Raw genomic sequence first — 26,682 nt, 5'->3', positions numbered from 1 at the left:
CAATTACAGTCATTGATAAATCGAAAACGATTATCTAAAGATAAAAGTGATCAGCTAAATCCATCTAAAGCTTTAACTGACTTCAGTAAAATTTCATCAGTAGCTTCCTTCCAGTTTTCCATTACCCATTCGTGTCATGCTGGACTCACATGGAGCTCGGTGGAGCTCAGTGCTGCAGCTCCAGTGAGTCCAGTGTGACAGATTAAAAATGGTGTTTTCAGGTCCGATCAGGTTCAGACAAGCGTTTCAGCCTCTGCCAAGTTCAGACTCACAGGGGTATTCAGATGTGTTAGATGTATTCTCTCTGTAATAGTAAAGCCTGTGGAGCAGCGGAGCTGAGTTTCAGGCTGCTGTAACGTATCGCTGCGCAGAGGTTTTATTACAGCCACGGTAATTACACCTATCTCCTCCATCTGCTGCTTCAGGTTTACGGCATTTCATGCTTTTTAGTCTTTCTGTAGGCCCTGAAATGAAACTCATCAAACTTTAATAGGCGAGAGTGAGCAGCAGTGACAGACCAAGGCTAATACAGACAGAGGGATAATTAGAGAAAGCAACACACACACACACACACACATTAATTAGTGATGCGAGGTGATCGTTATATAAAATGGGCCGCTGTGTAGTGTAGTATTAGTCCACTCCGAGTCATGGAGCGGTGATTTAGACGTAACCGGTCATGCCGGCATTAATGTGAAGACCATCCATTAATCAACTGACTCTTCCTAAATTATGGAGGCTTGTCGAATCAGGCATTTATTATTGATCATTCTTGAATGTGAAATAAAGCCCACTGGGCAAATCAGTCTGGACTCTGTGAAAACTGAAACTTTATGAGTGGCATATTTTAATGTCATTTTCAATCCATTTCCATCCAAGTTACTCTGGCATCACATTAGCCAGTCAGCCCTCCTGGATTAAACATGCTCAGATGTCCTGCATGTCAAAACAGCAGGTGATTAATATTAATGTCGTTTGTGTGGAAGGTCTGAAACGTCATCGCCGTGCTGGTGTCCTGTGGGTGTGAGTTGCTTGGGCTTGAGGTTCCCCAAAGCAGCGTGAACTCTCTCTCTCTCTCTCTCTTTTGAAACGTCTCCACATGGAGCCTCGTTAATTCCTGTGGAAAGCGCGAGTGCAGCTGGATTAAGGCTGCGCTCCAGCGCTCACGGGAAGGTTGTATTTAACCAGATGATTCACTAGTGAATAAAACTTCGCTCTGTTTGGGTTAATGCTGGAAGATCCCACGAACGCTGCGATCCCACGAAATATCAAATGACATGAATTCATAATTCATTAATAATAATTAATGTAACCCTACACCTAACCCTAACCCTAGAGGGAGATCTGAGGTTTAGGTTATAGTTAGGCTTAGGGTCAGATTTAAGGTTAAGGTTAGGTTTAGGGTGAGGTTTAGGGTCAGATTTGAGGTTTAGGTTAGGTTTAGGTTTAGGGTCAGATTTAAGGTTTAGGTTAAGGTTAGGTTTAGGGTGAGGTTTAGGGTCAGATTTAAGGTTTAGGTTTAGGGTGAGGTTTAGGGTCAGATTTAAGGTTTAGGTTAAGGTTAGGTTTAGGGTGAGGTTTAGGGTCAGATTTAAGGTTTAGGTTATGTTTAGGTTTAGGGTCAGATTTAAAGTTTAGGTTAAGGTTAGGTTTAGGGTCAGATTTAAGGTTTAGGTTAAGGTTAGGTTTAGGGTGAGGTTTAGGGTCAGATTTGAGGTTTAGGTTAGGTTTAGGGTCAGATTTAAGGTTTAGGGTCAGATTTAAGGTTTAGGTTAAGGTTAGGTTCAGGGTGAGGTTTAGGGTCAGATTTAAGGTTTAGGTTAAAGTTAGGTTTAGGGTGAGGTTTAGGGTTAGATTTGAGGTTTAGGTTAGGTTTAGGGTCAGATTTAAGGTTTAGGTTAAGGTTAGGTTCAGGGTCAGATTTAAGGTTTAGGTTAAGGTTAGGTTTAGGGTGAGGTTTAGGGTCAGATTTAAAGTTTAGGTTAAGGTTAGGTTTAGGGTGCGGTTTAGGGTCAGAGTTGAGGTTTAGGTTTAGGTTTAGGGTCAGATTTAAGGTTTAGGTTAAGGTTAGGTTTAGGGTCAGACTTAAGGTTTAGGTTAAGGTTATTTTTAGGTTTAGAGTCAGGTTTAAAATTTGGTTAAGGTTAGGTTTAGGGTCAGATTTAAGGTCTAGGTTAAGGTTCGGTTTAGGGTCAGATTAAATGTTTGGGTCAAAGTTAGGGTTAGGAGTTACAGTTAATTCAACAGTCAGGTTAAGGTTTGGGTTAGGGTTAGGTTTTATGGTTAATTCAAGGGTTCAAGCTTTGATTCAAGCTTTGATCACGCAACAGCACTGAGGAATCACGTTATTACCAGAGAAGAGTTAAACTAAACAGTAGAAATATCCATGTTTTTAGCTTTGGCTCCAAAGAATCAATCCGGAGTGAACTACCCATCACAGTACAGCAAGCCTTGCTTCAGAAAGGTGAGATCATTTTTTATCATTTTGGTTTTTTTGACTTTTTATCTTTTATCTTGTATATTTATCTTCTGAGCCGGTAATACTGGTTCAATTTAGATTGATTTAGATGAGAACAGATTCAGTCCCATGTATCACGTTAGAAAGACAAGTTTTCATAATAAGCAGTGAGGCCTTGTGGAGCTGTTATACATATTCCAAACGTTCGAACCCAGACAGCATGATGTTTTAATAGGTTTGCCCATTTTTATCCATTAAAACTAACAAAACAGCTCAATATAAAGCAGAGAAATAATCTTCAGCTGAGTTGAAACCATTCCAGCTATTGTAGAATTCATCAGTTTTTCATTATTAATCATTATTGGCCTCCCTACTCGCATCTCTATTGACCCTCTTTTTTGTGTGTTTTGCACCCATTGTAATTAATTTAGAAAGTCTTACAGAGCTTCCACTGGCTCCTAACTTTTAACACACATGCCAGACTCCCTTACTCATCCTTCCACTAAGAAACAAGGAAATATGACAGAACATTGTTGACCTTTGAGGTAGTGGCTGTTAAAAATAACCCCAACTCTGAAAAATACTCGGCCTCAATATCAGAGTGATAATGACAAAATAATAAACAAGTGGAGCGTACTAATGTAACAACCTATTAATTAAGAGTGCCAGTGATTGTGAAGGGCACTGTGTGTTACTTCATTATGGAGGCTTTAGATTTCCTTCAGAATTATAATGATTTGGCACCAGGCAGACTCCAACAATGGGAAATAAAGGGGGGAGAGTATAAAAGTAGATAAATGGATGAATAGATGTGTGGATGAATGGATGGATGGATGGATATATGGCCAGAAAGGTGGATGGATGGATGGATGGATGGATAGATAGATGGATAGATAGATAGATAGATAGATAGATAGATAGATAGATAGACAGACAGACAGCTGGAAAGGTGGATAGATGGATGGATGATAGATGGGTGAAAAGGTGGATGGATGCATGGATGGACAGTTGGCAGGATGGATGGGTGGATGGATGGATGGATGATAGATGGGTGGAAAGGTGGATGGATGCATGGATGGACAGTTGGCTGGATGGATGTATCAATGTGTGAAAAGGTGGATGGGTGAAAAGGTGGATGGATAGGTGGGGAGGTGGAAAGGTGGATATATGGTTGGATGGATGAATGGATAGACAGATGGTGGAAAGGATGAGTAGATGGTTGGATGGATGAAAGGGTGAAAAGGTGGATAATTGGTTGAGAGATGAATGGATGAATGGGTGGAAAGGTGAATGGATGGATAGATGGATGCGTGGGTGGATAGAAATCTGAATAGATAAATAGATAGATAGAAGGTTTGATGGATGAATGGATGGACAGATGCATAGATGGTAGATAGGTGGGCGGAAAGGTGGATAGATGGGTGGATGACTGGATAGACAGATGCATAGACTGATAGATGAGTGGACAGGAAACAGCATGCTGAGCATCGGCCAGGGACTTTAATACCATGCCGGTAGTCAGCAAGCTGCTTCTTGATTACCACTGCAGTGTTTTTACAAGGGATCTCAATAACAACCAATCTTAATCAGAATGATCATGAGCTCATTAATATTATTGACCAGAACTCAGCGCCTGTTTGGATATCTGAATGAACTGAGCATCTCTGAATCAGAGCCATGGATACTAAGAAAAGAAGTACTGAAGTACCAAATAAACAGTGGAAAATATAAAGGAAAATATTTCCTGTATGTAAACATTATCAGTGTGGCAAAATAGTACAAACAGTAAAAGAAAAGTTTCAGTGTTAACTGCATTAACTGCATGTATTAATGTACTGTTTTTTAATGACTTTAATGACTTTAATGACTTCAATTCTACTTTTACACCATAAAATAACAGGAACTTTGCAGGTAAATCTCCTCACTGAATATGAAACCATGCTGTGATTCAACGTCAAAGAACATTTGGCCTGCAGAGTTTTAAGTGCAGCTATGAGATTTATATGCATTATTTTTAGGTTTCCAAAGTGTAGCTGAAGCAGCTTTACCCTGAAAGTAATGGAAACAGTCTCATTCTTTGCCTCAGACTTCAGCTTACCTGAGAGCAGCACTTGTTGCAGTGGGAGCATGACCACCCATTTCTAATGTTTCAAGACTCTTTCAAGGTTTAGCCTCTGAACCTGCGAAGCATGTTAAACTATCCTTTTGCAGATTTGCTCTTTCAGGTCATTAGAACTGTAGAAGAAACATGGTTGGGTCCCTAAAGACCAAGGGCGGTGTCTCCAACTCATCACGGTGCTTGGAGAGATTGTTCAGTGTGATGCTCCCTCTACCATTTTAAGAATCCTCTTCACTTAGTGAAGCACTGTGAGGTCTAAGAGAATTTTCTTGATTTATGCAGATCTTCTGAAATTCGCCTCTAAAGCCACTTTCCAAAAGTGCTTTCCAGCAACGTGAGCATCTGTAGACATTTTACACACAATTTTACATCTCTCTTCAATGTCAACTCACTGTAGAATGTAGCGTTTCTGGCATGATGGGGAAGTCCTTAGCAATTTCCTGAGTGTCTATTGGTCAGTTTCACACAAACCCATAGACGGATCCACCAGTTTCTCAGTTTCATGAGTTTCTCAACCCATTTTCTTAGAGACATTTAGCAGACATTTATTCTTATATAGTCGAGTGAGCAGCATGCTGAAGACTCTACAGACCGGTTAAGATGAAGATCTTAAAATCACTCTGAGTTCAGTGGTTACATCATAGACATGACATGTTTACAAATGAGCTGGCTGATGTCTGAAATATTTATTTATGTTTTGATCAAGTTTAGGCCTAAAGAGCATGAAATTCTGCTTTTCCGTTTCTCCAAACATACCTTTGCTCACTGTGGCCAAACAGTGCCGGTCGAACCTCACCAGGTCACAGGACTTCTTTCCAAAATGCTTCAGGCTTGTTTAGATGTTTCTATTTTATGTGGTGAGGAAAGGTTTCCTTCTGATGAGTCCTCCATGAAGGTCATACTTGAGTAGCTGTCACTGCACAGTAGAACAGTGCACCCAGCTAGATCTCCCTGATAGGCCTGTCTCAATAATTACGTCATCGACATATCGCACAATTTATGGACATTAGCTCAATCACTTTTCCTGACCTTGTTATCGTCCACTGTGTTTTCTTTCGGTTTTGTTTCCATAAGAACGTAAAGAACGTCACCAATATTTTAGCCAGCCGTGCAATGACCCATGCATCAATAACAGCACCTTCATACACAGGTGAAGACGTATTACTTGTGGCTGATTGGTGTTTTTAACCACTTAGATGGCCAGCGGCCTGCCGGTGGGGCAGGAGTTATATTACACACAAGTTCTATTACCAAGGAATTGCTCCATTAGTTTGTGCAGAAGACTTTGTAGTTGATGGATAATAATAAGCCTTGGCGTGTTAAGTGGTTAAAAAATCCCAGCATCTAAAAATATATACTACACATGTTTGATAGGCAGTATGTTTACCAAAAATTGCCCAAAAAAACTATGTCTTCCAAACTATGCATTGTTATGCTATTATTTTACCAATATATCAGAGGCATAAAATGGTCTTAGCAGCTTAAAGTGGCTTATTACACACTAGAGTGTATTATTCAGTAACTACAGGGACTTCTGTACAGACTGGTGGGGCTATTCTTTGGTCATAGAAGTTTGTAATCGTCCAAAATTAAATGTTATTGCTGTCAACCAGGGCTTTTGATTTGCTTTTCTAACAATCGTACCAGCAGCTCTCTCTGAATGGTTACTTGGTCGTCTAGACCGCAACGTGACCATCATTTCTTGTATAAATTATGAACTTATGTAAAAAAAAAAAAAACCTGCTTTGCCATCTTCTTGTAGTCTTCTCCTGCTTCGTGGTCATCAATCACTGGTCATCAAGTGCACTAGGCAGCTTTCCCATCATATATTATGTCTTCCTTAAATCATCTAACTGACTGCTCCCCACACATTCTTCCCCACCCTGGACAGCAGATATAAGGAGTGTGTTTGTGACCGTTCCTTCCAAGGCATCCAAGGTTTTGTTCTTGATACCCATAGGTTCAGCACTACACCAATCATCGCAGCATGTCAGAACGAGTGCTCAAAGCCATGCCGACCCTGCTGTATAACAATGCTCCCTGCTACTGTTGGACTGTATGGCATATTTGAGGGCATTCCAGGCCCTTGTCTTCTCATTGCTGAGCTGTGAAAGGCTGTTGGCTGCTGTAGCTGTGTGGCAGCTCCTCTCTGCCTACAGAACTCTCTTCCACCTTGAAATGACAGCTAGTTATCCCACCGAGGGGGAGAAATCCTGCATAGTGTCTGGGCAGCTACAGTACAGTCAAGGACTTCCTCAAGTGTTGAAGGGGACAGCTACATCAGAGCAGCCAAGGGTCAGCTGGGGGAGATGCTGGTTAGTTGTTCTGTGGATGAGCACAGTGTAAAACCTCCTGTGCTTTGGGTACGTTACACTCTGATTCAGGACCTGTTGAAACAAATATGCAACCTGTGTGGTTTGATGGTGAGGAACTGAAGTATGGGCCAACATACAGGTCTTAATGCAGTGCAGGTTCTTTTATTTTTGTTGGGTATTATTTTAGCATTACTGGCATTAAAATAGCTGGAAAATAATCAGTTCAGACTCGAACCTCCCAGCCAATGGTTCGAGGAAGGTTAGCCTGTAACATTACAGAAATATCATTCTAGGAAATAATGATTATAACAGCAATGCTTCTTACACAACATTCCCAGTTAGGCCAACACCTCCCTGATAGCAGGATGATAGTGGACCAGTGTTGCCCCGCTAATGGCAAAGCTGGTGGTCCACTGCCATTTTGCTCATCATTTTCTGGGCTGCCTGCCAGTGGTTAAGCAGAGTATTGGACAAAATGCCACTTACCATCGCTGACCATCATTTTCCACCAACAGTCTGATTCACTGATTTACTTGTAAGTAAATTATTTCCAGTTTCAGCAACATTTTCAGCTAAATTCACCTTTTATTTCAAACCTGGTCATTATTATTTTTCTCTCCGTTGTTTGTAATACTTGTCTGAGTTTATTTTCTAAAATTAAAGTCTCTGTGCATTTAAAACTGGTTAGCTCTTGTACACATGACAATCATCGAGGGTGGACCGGCATTGGCAAACAGTCAATGGGGTGCCGACGTTATCAAGCCAGCAGACCGATATATGCTCACTATCTGGGCCCTGATAGCAAGAGGATAGTGGAAAGCTGGTGGTCCACTGGCATTTAGCTCAGCGTTTTCTGGGTGCCACTTTTCTTTCCACTTAAAATCCTCACTATCAGAGAAGTTTGGAGTAAAATAAATTATATTGAACAGATCTAATCTGCCTCTGGTAGATATGGCATAGAACATGAGAAACTCTTTGGCGATTGGGCCTGTGGCTGATAACAGTGGGGCAGTGGTGGCTCAGCACTAAGAGCACCAGGCTATCGATAACAGTGTTGTGGGTTCGATTCCCGGGTTTGGGAAGCTGCTGCTGTTGGGCCCTTGAGCAAGGCCCTTTACCCTCTCTGCTCCCTGGGCGCTGGAGTTGGCTTCCCACTGCTCTGGGTGTGTGTGTACTCACTGCCCCTAGTGCACTAGTGTGTGTTCACTACCACAGATGGGTTAAATGGCGGAGGACACATTTCGCTGTACAGTGACAAATGCATGCACCTTTATATATTGTGTAACCCAGTTTGCTGTGCATCGCAAACATTGGTTAAATAAGCTAATATAAGCTAACAATCAGCTAATCAGTTCTCTATAAGGTGAATACTAACTCTGGCTAATCAATTGAATTGTTTTGGCAGAAACGATTTATTTGCCCCTACTTCAGTAATTATCCACAGTAATTAACTCCATCATTAGCACTGCAGTAGAAAATGATATTAGCATATTTTTAGACCCTCCTTGTTAGCCTGAGCATGTCAAACCCAGGCTCTGAAGTGCTGTAGTCTTGCAGAGATCATTTCTGTCTTTTATTATAGACTGAATTCAACTAATGAAGACCTTAACTGTTAGCTGATTAGCTATTTAGGTGTGTTAAATTAGCCAGACTTCAAAACTGTTATTTTACGAGGTGTTGTGGGCGTCCACGACTGGAGTTCCGGCGTTAGTCCCCTGACATAGTGTTAATTAGGTCAACTGTTCTGAGAAAAGTGAGGTAACAATTAAACAACAGAAGCATGAATTAATAATTAGCATAAAAACAGGTGCTGGTAAAAGAACAAAGGCTCATTGTAGTAAGAAGTTCAAAAGTCTAATTAACTTACTTCTTATAGGGCTGACTCCAGAGGCAAGAGCATATCTTCCCACCGAGACTGTGGCTTTGAGCACGCCGCAGATTGTGTGCCATTATTTTTAAGTGGCCGAGAGGACTGAGCGAAAAAACTAGCTGAATGACAAAACTGGAGAAACGAGCATCGCATTAAATAGAGCCGTTACTGACTGCACCCTTTCTGCATGAATGTGGCCGGCCGATGCAATGGTATCAGTCAAACAACTGTACATACACTATATGTCCAAATGAGCAGCGTAGACTATGTGCCCAAAAGTTTGTGGACACCTCTTCAAATGAATACGTTCAACTACTTTAAGTTGCCCCCATTTCTGAAACAGACCCACATACACACAGCTTGTGTTCCCACTGTAGAAAAGTACTGCCAAAAGAATAGGACTCTGTATCTGGAGCAGATAAACATGAGCCTATTAGCACCATGCTGCCTAATGCCAGGTGTGGGCTAAAACAGTATAAACCCCCCAGCACTCCAGAGCTGTGGAGCAGTGGAACTAACTGTGTTCTCTGCAATGATGGATGATGCTCCATCCAATACTTTGGGATGCAGTAGTTTGGGATGAGTTGGGAGTTGGGGATGATGAGGTGGGGTGGTGATCACCCAACATTCACATCCAACCTCACTAATGCTATTTTCGCTGAATGCTATCAGATGCTTCCCTGGACAGTAAAGACTAGAAATTACTTACTAGTAGTAAAAGCAGGATATGTTGTTTTTAATACCCTTGATTTAGGAAGAAACCATGAATGAACATATGTCCCAATACTTTTGCCCAAATAGTGCACTTGTTGGGAATGTATGTTTCTTGTAATCTCAAAGACGTTTTGATGTAATTCTCAGTTAAGCTTGATAAAATATTCTCTACTTAATTAGTTAAATTAGACAGTAAACAGTGAGGGATGTTGTTGTCCGCCATAAAAAAACTAAAGTAACCAAATAAAAGTAGAATATTTAGGCCAGGGTTGTGTAAATGTAAATGTAAATGTAAATGGTTATAAAATCTCTATCCAATTTCTATCACAATTCAGAAACATAGATTTTTAACCATTTGCACTTTTACTTAATTAAAGCCCTATTGGGACGGAATTAGCTGTACTTGGGGATATGGGGTAATGTCATTATTACCAGAGTGTCTCAGTGATCTTAGTGGCGTCTGAATGCTGCACTGTTTCAGTCATTTTTACTATTTCCTCAAGTATGGAGGCACTCGAGGATTACCTTAACCCCTCAACACTCCAAGGCTTATTACACACTAAGGTGTATTTCTCAGTAACTGCAGGGACTTCAGTACAAACTCGTGGGGCTATTCTTCTGGCCATAGGCTGTTTAAGAGCTTAATCGTGCATGGCACCGGAGATATCCTGGGTCGTTCCAGTCTGTGGTAAACCTCAGTCAAATCCAGAAGACGAGCCTAAGGAGAGCCAAACCTCAAAGGCATGGTGCTTCTGGCAGCTTTAGGTAAGTGATTGTGTAGCGTAGCCTGTAGCCTACTTATGAACATCTAGCTGCTAATTTGTGTAAATTGAGTAGCTACTTCCATCTCAGTCATTTATGATGAGATTTCTTATCCGTCCCGTAGTAAAGTTTCATTACCCGACCTCCTCATGTAAAACTAATCCCGTCCCAACAGGGCTTAAGTGATATTTGCACTCAGCTGATTAAGTTATATAAGTAAAAGCCCATTCCTGATCTGTTTGGATTGAGAATCACAGCAAAAATCACTCCTGCGGCTCAGATAAATCTGATGAAACATCATCTTTTGGTGCTGTTCAGCAAGTCTGATTCCAGAACAGATGTAGATTGTGGGGGAGGTTTGAAACACCCTCTCCAACAAGTACCTCTAAGCATCCAACAAAGCATCAGCATATGTGGAGCTTCTTCAGGGCTGTCGGAAAAGCATCCCAAGGGCACCCGTGAATCCACTCGAGAGAACACTAAGTGTTTAAAGCTGCATCCAGACGAGTGTGGGCCACTTTGATGAGGCTAAAGACGTATAGAGTAGAAGTATTAGACCCTTTTTCTGGTCACTGCATGAGTTCCATGTGCGTACATGCCGCATACTTCCTGTTTTACAAACCGTGTAAAAATGGAAAAATAAGGAAAGCTCTTCAGTGGGTTGGTGCACCACATTGCTGGAGGCTGGCTCCGAAGCTTCTCCAGGCAGCACTGAGGATGGGTTCAGACTGGAGTGATGATTGGCTGTGCTGGTCCACTTCCCAACAATGATTTGACATTTTCACCCTGCTGTCAGAGCTTATCCACATCACCACAGCCCTAAGCCTCCTCTTCCTGTGAAAGGACTCGTTTGCTTTTGAGTGGAACGGGCACAGAGTCCTGCCCTTTATGTCAGGGGCAATTAGCCAATGTCTGTCTCAATGAAATGTGGATGTATAGTAATGCTCAGCACTTCATAAAAGGTCACATAATTACAAGACTACATGCCATTCATGTCATAACATGTACATTGAGCAAAGCTGTGCAACAGGGGATGTGGGAGGTGGAGGGGTTGAGGTGGTTGACAGGCCTGCATGGTGATAATAGCTGGTCAGAGGTTATTTCCTCCGAATGTGTTTGGTATTTGCAACGTGCGGTGTAACACAATATTCCATTTTTCACCCAAAGAGAGACATTCTGCCCAGCGGCAATTGATGTACCACAGCTTAAGCCTCATCCTGGACTCATTCACACTGGCAGTGGAGATTCTGAAGTGCAAATCAGTTGGATCTAAAATTAGGCTCCTACCAGCTGTCCAACCAAGTAGACAGTTCACCTCGGCCCTTGTTAAACGGGCCACCGCAAGCTTCAGACCACTTATCTCTAAAGTGTTAGGGCTACAGTTGTGTCCAGCTGATAAAGGGCTGTGAAGCCTGCACCATGCTCCTCTAAAAATATACCCAGATACAAAAACAATAAGCACAGTCACATCAGAATATTATGACCACCCCTGGTTTGGAATGAACTAGGCCTATTATATCAGCTCCACTTCCCACCAAGGAGCAATGTGTAGTTCTACAATTCCAGACTGTATCCATCTGTGACTCTGTTTTCAGCCTCCTTTCACCCTGTTCTTCAATGGCCAGGACCCCACAGGACTGACCACCACAGAGCAGGCAGTTAGTGTATGTAGAGCTGGTATGGCTTCATTGTCACTGCTGGACTGGGAATAGTCCACCAGCCAGAGAAATCCTGCCAGCAGCGTCCTGTGGGCGCCCAAGCCTCAGTGATTGATGTGCTCCATGTAAGTCGTGAGGCCCCACCTTTGGCATTCAGCTGACGCCATCCAGAGCGAAGTACAAAGGGCACTCATATTACAGAGGTGGGCCAACATAGTGTTAAGAGTCTTACCCAAGGACTCTTATTGGTGTAGCGTAGCATAGTCCCCCCAACCGGGAATCGAACCCCAGTCTCCCATGTGGTGTGGTAGCTTACTGGCCGGTAGTGGTGTCATCTGTTGCGCCACACCAACCACATTAGTACCAGACACCACAGGACACCATCAGAGGTTTGGTCTTGTGGAGTCCATGTCTCAACGGCTCAGTGATGTTTTATGACCCTACACAGGGGGACCTACACAATATTAACCAGGTGGTTATAATGTTATGGCTGATTGATGTGTACATCTAATGTATATCTGAAAGGTAAGGAGTTTAGAAGTAGGCCGATGGACAGTGGAGACTCTGCGGTACACCATCACAATATGGAAGTCTACATTTTATGTTGTTGATTGTCTTTGGCGTAGGCCTCACGTCGTCCTAGGCCCCAGGTCTTGCACCATCGGGACTATCGCAGATCCTGCCAAACTTTGAGGCAGGGGGTGAAAACCTACCCCTGGGCATCCGTCAGGACCAAACTGGTGGCATTGGGGAGAAGGAGGGAGAAACGTGACATCACTTCTGATAGGAGCAAAAAGCATGTAATTAGAGGCCTTTTAACACAGGAGGTGGCTGGTGATTGGCTGAAGGACAGTGGTGCTGCATTAGAGTCACCTGAGCTTTCATTTCTTTGGTGAACCTGGATACCAGTATTCTGTATGTGTTGTATTGGTTGTAGCTTAATTGACTTCACTATAAAATAGTTTTTGAACCTGGAAAACTTGCCTGCTTGCTGCTGTATGTCTGGCTGTCGGGGTATGTCTAGAACACCTTTAAATGTCAGATACCTTCAGGGTCTGGCATTCTGTCATTGTCCTTGAGTAACCAATGTCCCGAAAATCTAAAAAAAGACATGACATAAGAGTCTAGCTGCATAGAACAGGCTCTCTATCTAAGGCAGGGGGCAACAAATCAAGGTCAAATCAAGGCAGGATAGACCACCCGAGTCAGCGTACTGCTGTGCTGTGGAACATTTTTGCATAAAGGCAAGCTTTTTTCTTTTTTTTCCATGGAAACCAGGGTCTTTAACGTGGCGGCTCATGGGAGCGAGTCGAATGCAGTTATGTTCATGCTTAAGTGGCCGTGATGACACACCTGGATGTATAGCCGTGTAATGTGATGCTGCTCAATCAGCAATGAGTCATATTTTCTTGGATGCACTGTTGCTGCACTGAGTAGTTTCAGGTTCAGCACGCAAAACCAAAGCAAGAGTTGCATTCCCCCGAGAGACCAAACGCATTAAACCCTTAAAACTGCCTTCATTAGGGCCGGACGAACTGCAGATCAGTGAGACTGCCGCTGCTAAACACAGCAGTGCTTCCTTTTCCTTAACCCTGTACTACAACACTATACTCCACCTCATTAAGACCTTCACAACACCTTCAGATGTGTTAATTACACTATATGTCCAAATGTTTGTGGACACCCCTTCTAATGAATGCATTCAGCTACTTTACGTTGCACCTATTGCTGACACAGATGTGCAAATGAACCCACACAGCTTGGCTAGTCCCTGTAGAGAAGTATTGCCGATAGAATAGGACTGTAGATAAACATGAACCTATTAGCACCATGCTGATTTATGCCAGGTGTGGGCTTGAGGGGTAATAAAGCCCCCCAGCATGGAGCTGTGGAGCAGTGAAACTAACTGTGCTCTCTGGGATGATGGATGGTGGTGCTCCATCCAATACTTTTGGATGAGTTGGCGAATTGGGGATGAGGTGGGGTGGGGTGGTGATCATCCAGCATCCTGACCTCAACATGACTTCTGTCGCTGAATGCAATCAAATCCTCACAGCAATGCTCCTCCAAAATCTAGTAGAAAGCCTTCCTCCCTGGACAGTAGAGACAGTCACTCCAGCAAAAGCAGGATAGACTCTTTTTAATACCCTTACTTTTGGAAGAAACGTTGAATGAGCAGGTGTCCCAATACTTTTGTCCATATAGTGCGAAAATGGCAATACAAGGTGTGTTGGTGGTGTAGAGAGAGCAGTACAGCAAAGCAACCCTTTTGTCCTGGGAAATGGTCTCTCGCGTGACTACCCCCCCACCATCACCCCCAATGACACAATCATCAATCGGCAATGCCTGGGAGGCTCAATCGGACGATAGCACATCACACATGACCCTCATAGCAGCATGCTAAAAAGCTCTGGAAAAGGCTCTCCGTCTGTGTTGTTCCTATATGGGACACAGTGTACAGACACAAATCCATGTGGGTTTGCCTGCATCCAGGCCAGCACACAGCCAGCGTAGAGCATTGTGTTGAAGGCTTATTTCCTAAAATCGTAATGGGACACAGAGATCTTTCGGATGCTTCGGAGAACATCAGCCCTTATCTTCAGAACACCCAATTAGCAAGCTAATGCTTTTGCCACCCTCAGGTGCTCTCAGACAAAATTGCAATATTTTGATTGACTCTCTCTAAAGGCTAATTAATTATAGAGAGTTAGCCATTTTTTATTGCCAATTATACATGCTGCATTTAGCACAGTTCTGTCACAGAATATGTAAATATTTCATCACTTTGTCATTGACGTAGTACATTTCCAAAAGACACATCCAAGCCGTGTAGATCTAGGGTCTCGGGACTAACGTCAGAGCATCTGTTGTTTTGCTAATGCTAATGTTTTGCGGGTTCTGACCTTGCCATCAGCATAGGATAAGGAGCAGTGGGAGGAGACCGTAAGAGAGGGGGGAGAACATTGGGCCTGTGTACACCTGATCACTTCATGCATCTTGAGTATCTTGAGGATTATATCTGGATGAGGCTGAGCCACAGAATAACAAGCTGGAGGAAGAAACCTTGGGAGGAACCAAGACTCACAAGGGGGACTCGACCCATCCTCCTCTGATCAGAACTATTTATAAATTATTCATAAAAGCTACCAAACCATCTATACTGTTGAACTGCTCTGATCATAATCATTATATAATAATCATGGTGTAGAAGAACTTAATATAGTCATAGCAGTGAGGAGAGTAACGATGGGTAATATTGGTTAAAAGTCCAGGAGAAGGTCTGAGATGCAGCTGAGCCACGTTATAGCCGTGTAAACACATCCGCCTCTCCAAGATGCATTCCACAACCAAAACCCCTCCCAGTACGACCCAAACACCAGTAATATTTGCCACGCAATGAGCTAATTTGCATGTCCCACCCCACACAGCAATCAGATTTCAGTAAAAATGCATATGGCTAAAATCTGATCAGGAGACAATCTAGATACCAGTCACAAGAAGCCACCGGGTCTTGGGGTGCTTTCACACCTATAGTTGGTTTGCTTTCACACAAGGCAAAAACACAAGTGCACCAAAATGCAGCACAACGAACCATGTGAAAGCTTTCTCTCAGCTTATTGGCTGGAGCAAGAGAGTAAATACAGTCATTGGCAGAAATGGCATCTGTTCAAAGCTGTAGTAATTAATCATCTGGGCAGTAGACCAGGTTAAACTACACCTGCAGAGCCGAACAGCTCAAAGTTTGGGTTGGATCGAGGTCAGATCACATTCTCACCACAAAAGTTTGTTTGGGACCAGGCTGAGACCTCTTCCCCTCAAGGGTACCAGTGCGGTGGTTTTGGTATTCACACCCGCCCAAACGAATCAGATCAAGGGTGAAAACGAACCGGCATCTGATTTAACTGGGCTAAAAAGTGCAGGTCAGTACACAGCGAAATGTGTCCTCCACATTTAACCCATCTGTGGTTGTGAACACACAGCGGTGGGTAGCCAACTCCAGCGCCCGGGGAGCAGAGAGAGTAAAGGGCCTTGCTCAAGGGCCCAACAGTGGCAGCTTGCCATGCCCGGGAATTGAACCCACAACCCTGTTATCGATAGCCCGGCGCTCAAACCGCTGAGCCACCACTGCCCCTGCCGCTACTGTCACCACTTCTACTAGGTGGAGCTAGGAATGAGTGATATGGCAGAGTTATGGGGGTGTCGGGGTGGTAGTGGATGGCGAAGAGTTTGCCGTGAACGGGAATAATGTAGAGACGGAATTTCTGGGACGCTAAATTCAAATTTCTATTATTTTATAGCTCCACTTAACGTTCCAGACTACAGCAATGAAATCAGCCTGGCATGCAAAGCATCCACTGGAGGTTTTGAAGTGCCAAGGCCACTTCAGCTCTTTTAATTATAGATTAACTTAACCCATCTAATTAGCATTAGCATTTTGTCAGCGCTGAATGATAACATTTCCATTTCGGCAGTACCGTTACCTGCCAACTCCTCCTGTAGCATTAAAAGGCAAAACAGTGATTTTGATTCCTGAGCTGCGGCTCTAGAGGAAAGAGTTTCAGCACGTATAATTCAGGAAGTGTTTAATGGTCTGAGGAACGTTTTCCCAAGAGCAATACGGCTCAGACAGACTTCAACAAGTAGAAGTTATAAGTAAGACTTTGAACGCTTTGTTATACAAAGATAATGCACGTAGCTCAGTACTGTTGGGAATCTGTGCTCTGTGTGAGGAGAAGAGCAAAGATGGCATTGGATAACTTTGGTAAAAGGATAATCAGCACATTGAGTCACTTCCAAGCAAACTAAAAAATGCGTCCCTCAGATTTAGTTAAAGAGAACTGTTTATTTTCAGAGCTGTGCAGAAATGTTCATGTTAAGTCTACATTTTGTTTATTTCCTGTCTCGAGTGCCTCAGAGGTCTAAAGTGCTACCTCTACGGCCGGGAGTCACAGGTTCAGATCTTGAGCCATGTCACTTCGCCATCAGCGACCACAGTCTGAGAAAGCACAACTGGCAGTGCTCTCTCCGAGTGGGTAGATGGCGCTCTTTTCTATTATTACCCCTAAGTTATGTTTGCCAGCACAGGTAGCTGTTAGCTGGAGCTGAGTGCTTTCGTCTGATTGTTTCTGCTGCCCAGCAATGCTGCATCGGTGGCAGTGGGTGGGTCGATTGACAGTACCAAATTGGGAGAAAAAAACATTTTTTGACATACAACCTAAAAGGTATTCATTTGTCAGCTTCAGGACAAACACCTCAAGCAATTTTGAAAATTTAAACATAAATATTTTTTGTAATCATTGCTTTATTTTTGCAGTTTTTCTTTATATTGTGTCAGAATTTCATGATGAACCAACAGAAATGCTCCAAAATGACCTGGAATAATTTTTTTTACATTGACTTCCATTGAAAGTTCTTTGATGGTGAAAAATTGCTGGACAAAAATATTTAAAATTACTTTAAAATAATATGGTACTTTATGTTCTTTAGCTATAACATGCCCAAATGTTATAAGCTCAGCTTTACGTGCTGGACGATTTTCTCAAATATACAAAGATTGTGGTTCACGGTCAAATTTGAAAAGCAAAAGTTCTTGATGTACCTTCAGATGTTTTAATCCAAGAAAAGAGTAAAGGATAATGGTCAGTTTACTCTTACAGGTCATGAACACCTTTTGCAAGCTTGGCTGCTGGGGATAATCGCCATAGGAGAACCTTGGTCAGACGCTTATCTGAAATTCTACTATCAATTCCAGAGGAGGATATCCACCCAGAAATCTGTTCAGAAAAACTTTATTTAAGAAATAAGAAATAAGTCCTCAGATACACACCTTTTCAACCGAAATGGGATGTAGTTTCATTTAGTTTCATTTAGGGAACATGTCGACATTTTGCTGGGTGGGTTGGTTCCCCTTTTGAGTCTTGGGTCCCCTCAACATTTCTCCCTCTCGCTCTGTCACTGTTTCATTGGCCAACTCAAAAAAGACTTGGATTGATGGATGGATGCGCTCCTAAATAAGAAGTTCAATGCTGTAGAAGAACCACTTTAGAGAGTGGAATAGAGAGTGTAAAGAACCTTCACTTGATGTAAAAGATCTTTACCAATTTAAAGGTCCTTTACACTTTTTTAGTTCATGGAAACAGAAGTGGTTCTTCTGGAACCAGTTAACACACCTTTATTTTTCAGAGCGTAGACTGATGGATGGAAGGATAGATGGATGGATAGTGCCATGTGTTGCTGCTAGTTCTGAGCTGCTATCACTGCCTTGTGATGTTTTTAGAGGATGATAGTTTTTAAACGATGATTGTTTGTGCTTAAGATTGATGGAATAATTGTAGAGTTCTACAAGACAGAGCCAGATTGATGTGGGGGATTGTGTTTATCAGGACAAAAGGGGATGAAGTAGGCTGTCATTGTTGGCATGACTGTGCTAAACGCCATGAATGCTTCATGTCAAACTTTTCTACCCACGCAATCATTGAATTGCCCATGAAATGCGTGTTTTACCATGCCAGGCACCCCTCAGAACAATGCACCAAATCTCAGAAGCTGAAGGACTGCAGAGTCGAAATAACTTATTCCAAATGAAGCAAAGAAAAGAAATATATAGTAATCTTTTTCATTTTCACTTTGATCCTTATATTTTTCTTCATATTTTGCTACAGAGAGTATTATTCTATTGGCAGTACTTCTCTACAGAGACTAGACAAGCTGTGTTTGTGTGTGTGTGAGTGAGTATGTGTGTGCATTTGAACATCTGTGTCAGCAATAGGTGCAACTTAAAGTAGGCCAATTGGGTCAAGAGCCTCCAACACACTGGGACAGGCGGATTATGATTCAGCAGGTTAATTGAGACACATCAATGAGTTCAGCTCACAGGTGGCTGGTAACAATAGACAGTTTGATGACTACAGCTACTGTGACACAGTCAGGTGGGTCCTTTAGACCTCCAAAATCAATGTGCCTTAGTTGTGAGGAACCTTCATTTAGTCACTGAACTAATTAAAAAAACTTCTTTAAAAAGTCTTTCAAAGTCAGAGAAAGGTTTCTTACTGTCGATCATCCAGCTTTTTTGTGCTGGTGTATTTCTGGCAAGGTCTCTGAAGGTTTCTAAGCTTCCATTGTTCCGCTGGAGAAGTCCCCTTTAGTTGAAATGCTCAGTTAGGTTAACACTGGAGGAGTTCTTTTCTGAGCCTCTTCCTGGAAAAGCTGAAACCTGCTGTGTGGTAGCAAGCAGGCCGGATGTCCTCCTGACACACCACGAGGGCTAAGAGACAACACACTGAGAGGCTTGGATTATTATTTAGCAGGGTTAATCACGTCACACAGTTGGACGTGTTTAACATTAGGAGGCCAAAGTTAGCTCTCACAGCAGGACGCCTGGATGAATGTCATTGGGGATATTTTAACAGTTTTTTTAGTGGACAAACATCTGAAGGAACAGTGTCTCGAACTCAGAACGAAAGTTCTAGAACCACAGATATTATGATAAAGATCAACACCATTGAAATGATTGTCAAATGTAGCTGGTTGTGTGTGACTTAACCCAAAAATAATGTCATCTGAATCTCAGTATGGCTCTAGGACCAGGGTTGGGAAACACTGAGCTAAAGCTCCGGTGGCTTACGGCAGTGCTGGAGGGCCCCGGACCCCCCAGGACAATCTTTTTGTGGTGATCCCTAGCCTTTAACTGTAACTAGGCCTGAGGAATTTGACAGTGTGTCCGACTGCACTACCTATTAAACCCATTTACAGTCAAGAGTATGTGGCCAGGTTAGCTAAGTAAGCAGATAGCTAACACAATCTGTGGCTTTCATTATTAGCTATGGTTTCTCACTATTGACTGATGATTTTCATCCAGTTAGCGCTAGCATCTCCAAAGCTTGTTAAACTAGGCAACAGGAGTCGTTGTGGGAAGTTGTGGGAGTAAAAGAACCGTTTACATTTGCACCTCATTGGCCAGCTGAGACTGAAGCGTTATAGAGCATAAGGGTCGTTTGACACCTTCTTCTTACCGGTGAAACCTGTGAAAAGGTTGCGAGGGACTTAGCGGGTCATCCTTCCTTTTTACTGACCACTTGAAGTGCCTGAAGAGAGAATCCAACACTTTAAGGCACTTGAAGGGATTGTTATTCAGCAGGCTGAATCGAGTCCCACCGCTGGACGTGTTCAGCATTAAGAGCCCAGCTTCAGACCTAACCATCATGATGACTGTCATTAGGGACGTTTTACCGTCTAAAGCCATTGTGACGAGACTCTAAGAACCATTGTTAACCAGCCGGCTCTGGATTCTGTGGGCGTGACAAGGCCTTCACCTGCGATTGGAAAGGTTGTAAAGTCTTCCGTGACTGGGAACTTTTTTGGGGCTCTCAGAGTAGAACCGCTCTGCAAAGTGATTGACGCGCTACAACTGCAGAAGCTGGCCATCTGACAGATGCATTTGTTCAGCCCGTTGAGGAAGGAAAGTCAAGGAAAGGGATCTGCTACCAGAATCGTCCCCATTTGCATGCTGATTGGCTCATTTCCTTTTCATGTCCAAGTCGACATTGAAGGCCACATGCACACGCTGACAGACACAGGCTTTGGAATCAGTTACTGCAGCACTTTAGAAAGCACTGGCATGTATTAGTCAGTGGTTTGCTGAAATATTAATCCAGTGTAGCGAAATCCATTTATCACTCACCAGACTCCCCAAAATGACACTCAGGGAGCCACAAATTGAGTTTCAGCAGCATACATTTCAAATTTGGCTTCTCCTGCTAGAACGTGGGGAAGTTATTCTATTGCCTGTATGGAGGCAGTGTGTGTGTTTCTGCAGGAGGGAGATATATCACGTTGCTGTGGAGCTCTGTAGCTTTATAACACGAGCATTGAAAAAATGGTGTTGTTCCCAGCTCATCATTGCACTCTTTTTTTTTCTTCTAGGAGACAACAACGGCTGGCCTCATTTGTTTGACAAATATTTCGGAGTTCCCAGTAATGATCCCCGAACCAAGTCGAACGCTTGCTGTGAGTACGCTCCCTTAATGCTCTTATATTGCAGTAGATACCAGCAGAGCCTAGTAAAGCTTATTCTGTGCAATTATTGCACTATATGGACCAAAGTATTCGGACACCTGCTTATTCATTGTTTCTTCTGTAATCGAGGGTTTTAAAGAGTATAGAATAAAGGTCTCTACTGTCCAGGGTATTGAAGGGTTGAATCATTGCTGTAAGGGGTTTGATTGCATTCAGCGACAGCAGCCTTAGTGACATCCGGATGTTAGATTATTGTCAACCCACCTCATCATCCCCAACTCCCCAACTCGTCCCAAAAGTACTGGATGGAGCTCCACCATCCATGATTCCAGAGAACACAGTTCTTCCACTGCTCCACAGCTCAATGCTGGGGGTAGTTAGACCCCTCTAGCCCATGCCTGGCATTGGGTAGCATGGTAGGCACAGTAGGCACCGCAAATGGAAAAGGACCCCTTGACCGGGGACGCATCCAGTCAAAGTAGATCCAGATGTTATCCAGATACAAAACGCAGTTGTAAACAGAGCCTGAGTGAGAAACACTGGAGTTTCCATCCATTGAAGGGCTTTTTTAAGTTTTGGCACCTTTATTTGTAGATACTGTGTAGCACTTAGAGCCTCCTGGACGTTTAGAAAGGTGCAGAAAGCTGCTGTTGAAGTGCTGTTTACTGTAATTCCATTCAGTCCTCTGCACTGTTAGCATTGTCATGCAGGGATGAGGGCGGAAATTGGGAAACTCTCAACTTCTCATTTCTGGAGGAAATGAAAAGCAGATATTTAAAGAAAACCATTTTGCCGGGACTTAAAAAATATAGCTGACACGTTTTTCTTGTGTGTATAGTTAATAAGGGAATGACACACTGAAAAGTTCAAGGCAAATTGAGCTAATTCTCTCAAACACTGTCCCGTTCACTGATGGGGTGGTGGGGAAGGGAGAGGAGGTGGGCGGCTAATGATTAATCAGTTCCTCCCTCAGCACAGCAGGCCGTGTTAGGAGTGGAGGGTGTGTATCTCTGGTAATGAGCGGGGCGAACGGTCACACTCAGTTGATTTTAAATTATCATGTGTTCAATAGCTCGGCGTTCGAGCTCGAGGTGTCTACAGAACGCCAGCTCTTTTCAGAGCAGTGCTGTGCAGAAGAGCTCTTTGAGTCTTTAATCTTTAATACTCGTCCATTAAAAGTTTCAGGTCTCAGTGATTGGCAGAGTTAAGCAGGAGGCGAGTGTGAATGCAGGAGAGGAGATTTGATGGAGATTAAACGTCACATATCTCAGATATTGAGGTTTCGTGATGCTCAATATCTTACGGAGCAAACCATCTCCGGCCTGATGGGAGCTGTTCGTTCGAAGATTAGAAGAGGCATGATCAGAACACAGTCCGGGCTTTCAGCTCGTAGGAGTTGCTGTGATTGACGCCAGTAACTTTATATTGTACTTTAATATTCATTGTTTCTGGGGCTAAGAGGTCTAATGCATTACCACTATATTTCTTGGGGGTGGCAAGTTCGAATCCTGAGCCATGCCAGCTTGCCATCAGCAGCCAGAGCCTGAGAGAGCAGAATTGGCCGTGTTCTCTCTGGGTGCTCACAATACCAAAAAACCAACAGACAAGAAAAAGAATTGCTGGAGTTTAATGAGTTGTTCTGTGTAAGGAGCTGGAGAGTTCAGTAACGTCACATAGCAACAAGCTGCTTATTAAGGAAGTAGCTAGAATTTGGTGATAAAAAAAATTAACATTAAAACATATTAAGCGCTACGTTCTCAACTCAATTAATTTATTTCTTACTCTAATTATTTTCAGAGCTGTTGTATGAAAGCAGCAGAACAGCAGCGAATTTCAGGATCAGTCTAAAAACCTGTAGATTTTATTTGTCTGTTTTGTAGGATTTATTTACGGCAGTCAATTATGAATGTAATTTATTGTAATTGACTGTTTCCAACCAAACAACACCACCGGAGCATCAGCCTGGAAATGGGGTATTTATTTAAAATTCAAATGTCCAATTGGAGAAAATGACCTTCATCCATGATGTGGAATGCCATAGTTTCTAACTTTATTATTATTATTATTATTATTATTAATAGTTAATAGTTATATTTAATAATAATAGTTAAAAATATTTAATAATATCTAGCATTATGATTCAGTGCCATATCATGTATATTGAAGTAGCCTAGTAGGTTTATTTGTCAAAATCATGTTTAATTAGAATTATTCAGTATTTCATTTGTATTTATGGTCCGTTATGGATCAATTATAAGTATGAGATACTCAAAATAAATGTCCTTTTCCATTTAAAGTAAAATTGAAAAATTAAACAGTATGCAAAATATTTTTGTCTTAAAATACAGTGGCTCTAAGAGCTCGTCTCGCAGTCCTGCTTGACATCACTGCTTTTAATAATCACCTCAGTCTCGGGACATGTGAGCTATATTGGTGCCCGTGAGAAGACTAAACTTCTACCCTGAGTCCATCCCTGATTAAAAGCTTGTTTTTTCTTTTTGCTCTCTGACCCGCTCTTACTCACACAAGTAATGCACAGATCTGATTGGCTGAGAAGTGTCACGTTTCATAGTTACAACATATGGGACTGGTCTGTGAGTTTCCTGGTCCGTTAAACCTGTACCATTAAAGCTAGAAAAATGACGCCTGTTAAACTAAACACACCTTTAAAAGTATTATATGTTTATCTATCCAGATGCAGATCTGGGTCAGCATCTGGGTCTGGACCCTGACTGTGGCCCACTGGTGTAGACGTTTCTGCCTTTGCAGAGTCTCACTGAAGGGGATCTGCGGGTGTAGATGTCGATGATGATTAGAATTGGGAGTCTGAAGCAGCTGCAGGTCTCGAGCTGTATGCAAAACCAGAGCACAGTTTAGTTTTTCGTAACTACGGAAAATTAACGTTATTCTCTCTGTCTAACGTAATTAATGTGGACATTTTAATTAAGTTACAGTGTATCACAAAAGTAAGTACACCCCTCCCATTTCTGCAGATATTTAAGTATATCTATTCATGGGACAACACTGACAAAATGACACTTTGACACTTTTGACTGGCAACAAAAGTGAGTACACCCCTAAGAGACTACACCCCTAAATGTCCAAATTGAGCACTGCTTGTCATTTTCCCTCCAAAATGTCATGTGACTCGTTAGTGTTACTAGGTCTCAGGTGTGCTTAGTGGGCAGGTGTGTTCAATTTTGTAGTACAGCTCTCACACTCTCATATACTGGTCACTAAAAGGTCCGACATGGCAAAGAACTCTCTGAGGATCTTAAAAGACGAATTGTTGCACTACAAGAAGATTGCCAACACCTTGAAACTGAGCTGCAGCACAGTGGCCAAGATCATCCAGCGTGTCAAAGTGTGATTTTGTCAGTGTTGTCCCATTAGATAAAGATATACTTAAATATCTGCAGAAATGTGAGGGGTGTGCTCACTTTGTGATGCACTGTATGCGTAATTCATTCTAGTTCATTTCTATTGGTCTACCATGCACTCACACCTGCTCAGGTGATGTGTAAAGGTTTAGTGGCTAGTAAGCTGTAAGTAAAAATGGGTTAGTAATGGGTTATTAATGCATAACCTGTAACCCCTACATTGCAGCACACGCACAGCTGGTGCAACCGGCTTCAGGAAAGCGGACCATAAAGCTTAAATGCTGTATCAGTTTTCCAAAGGCCAGTTATGTAGTGAGTAAAATATGACCATAGTCTTTCTACTCAAGGACTACAGGAGCATGCTTTCTGTTTCACCTCGTGGGCCGGGCTAGATTTCAGTAGATTACATGGACCAAAGTTTTAGTGCGGTTTTGTTCTGGCCTTGTGCATCCTCCCTTACAGGGCCTATTTCAGGAAACGTATTTTTTCCTCCACTGGTCTTGGGTCACTTCAGTACAAAACACTTATGCTTCACTTACTTCAGTTATAGGAGCTTTGACGGAACAGGAGCATTAGATGGTGCAGAAATGTAGTGCTTTGTGTTCTGCCTGATTCCTCACTGTGCGGTGGTTATGTTTCCTAACTGGGCAGTTCGAGCATGCTGCAGCTGAAAAGATGAGAAGAGCATAATAAAGAACATAAGTGCTCTCAGTGGAAATGTGGAGCATCTTATTGCTGTTCTTTATACATTTCCTTTCTTTTAGAAGTCCCACATCACTTATAGTTTTGCGGATATCATTAGGGTTCCCATTTGTCCTGGAAAATCTGCAAAAACCTGTCAATTTCATGCAAACACCTGAAAAATGACATATGGACATATGGTCAAATAGTGGAAATAACGATATATTATCCCATGGTTTTGTATTTTGTGGCCTCAATACAATTAAATGTTATATGTCTGTAATATTTGTGGACACCCCTTCTAATGAATGCATTCAGATACTATACATTATACATTGGGGCAGTGGTGGCTCAGCGGTTAGAGCACCGGGCTATTGCTAACAGGGTTGTGGGTTCGATTCCCTTCACCCTCTCTGCTCCCCAGGCGCTGGAGTTGGCTCTGGGTGTGTGTGTGTGCACACACACACACCCTAGTTCACTAGTGTGTGTGTTCACTACTACAGATGGGTTAAATGTGGAGTGACCTTTTAATTGCAAATTCACAGGATGGGATCACCACCCCATCTCATCTCCAACTCCCCAACTCATCCAAAAGTATTAGATGGAGCACCACCATCATTCCAGAGAGCACAGTTCAGCACAGCTCAATGCTGGGGAGCTTTATACCCCTCTAGCCCACGCCTGGCACTAGGAAGCATGGTGCCAATAGGTTAGACGTCCTAGGAAATGTGGAAAACCTGTCACCTGAAAAATAAGATTTGCTTAAAAAATGGACATATAGTGCAATAGTAGAGAAATTGAGCCACTAAGATGCCATCAGCTGCCGGAGTCAGAGAGAGCACAATCGGTCGTACTCTCTCCGGGTGGGTAGAGGCCGCCCTCTCTCCCCTCATCAATCCTAAGCGATGTTTGCTGGCAAACGCGTCTGTTGGCTAGTGTGGTGGAGCTGGGGTTTCTGCGCTTTCCTCTGAGTGTGTCGGCTGCCCGGCGATTCGACATCGCTGCAGTTGGAAAAGAGGCGGTGGCCAACTTCATGTGTATGGGAGGAGACGTGAGTCAAGTCCTTACCCACCCAGTGTCGAACGGGTGGGTTAATTAGCAGTACCACATTGGGAAAAAAAAGATTTATGGACCAATAGAAATGCTCCAAAATGACTTCCTACCTGTCCATTGAAAGTTAGAAAGGTTTACTCCTTCTTCTGTAAAGATATGAGCAATGATATAGTAGATCCATCACACACACCCTGCCATAGCTGTTGTGGACTATGGAAGTCAGTGAAAATGTCCTGGAAAAGTCCTGGATCTTCCTTCAGTTTGATAAAGAGAGTAATATTAGTTCTTTCTTCTCCTTCTCCTGACTTTGGGTTGGGATACATCCCACATGATGAGCAGTCAAAGCCCCTCTCCAATTTTCCTGTGCGATCTTGAATTAGACGTGAGTTGAATTATGTAGGTTTGCAGACAGGAGAAGTAGGACACAGCTGTTTTTTAAAGTTAATTTATGAAAAGCTTCTGCATTTTTGATTGAACTCTCAGTTGGGAAGCAGAAATAATAATAATAATGGATCTTTGTCACATTCTAAACACACACCTGGTATTTCTGCAGTAACGCCACACAGATGACTTGGAGATGACTTTAATATTTAATGTTTCTCAGTTAAAAGTTTCAGCCTTCAATTGAACTTGTAGTTCAGCCGGAAATGAGCAAGG

General features: G+C 42.7%; 1 protein-coding gene across 2 annotated transcripts in view; it reads left to right on the top strand.

The window, feature by feature from the left end:
* Positions 1–26,682, top strand: part of rxfp1 (relaxin family peptide receptor 1) — a 104,420-nt gene that overhangs the window by 32,717 nt on the left and 45,021 nt on the right. Inside the window, exon 3 of one of the 2 annotated variants that reach the window (XM_072663078.1) lies at positions 20,819–20,902. In XM_072663078.1, the coding sequence (XP_072519179.1) occupies positions 20,819–20,902 (84 nt within the window). Of the gene's footprint in view, positions 1–20,818; positions 20,903–26,682 lie in introns of those variants that run through there. The other variant, XM_072663079.1, reaches the window with a different exon arrangement.

The sequence above is a fragment of the Salminus brasiliensis genome, chromosome 19 (assembly GCF_030463535.1).
Source record: "Salminus brasiliensis chromosome 19, fSalBra1.hap2, whole genome shotgun sequence".
Taxonomy (NCBI): Eukaryota; Metazoa; Chordata; class Actinopteri; order Characiformes; family Bryconidae; genus Salminus; species Salminus brasiliensis.
This window is presented reverse-complemented; position numbering and strand designations above follow the sequence as displayed.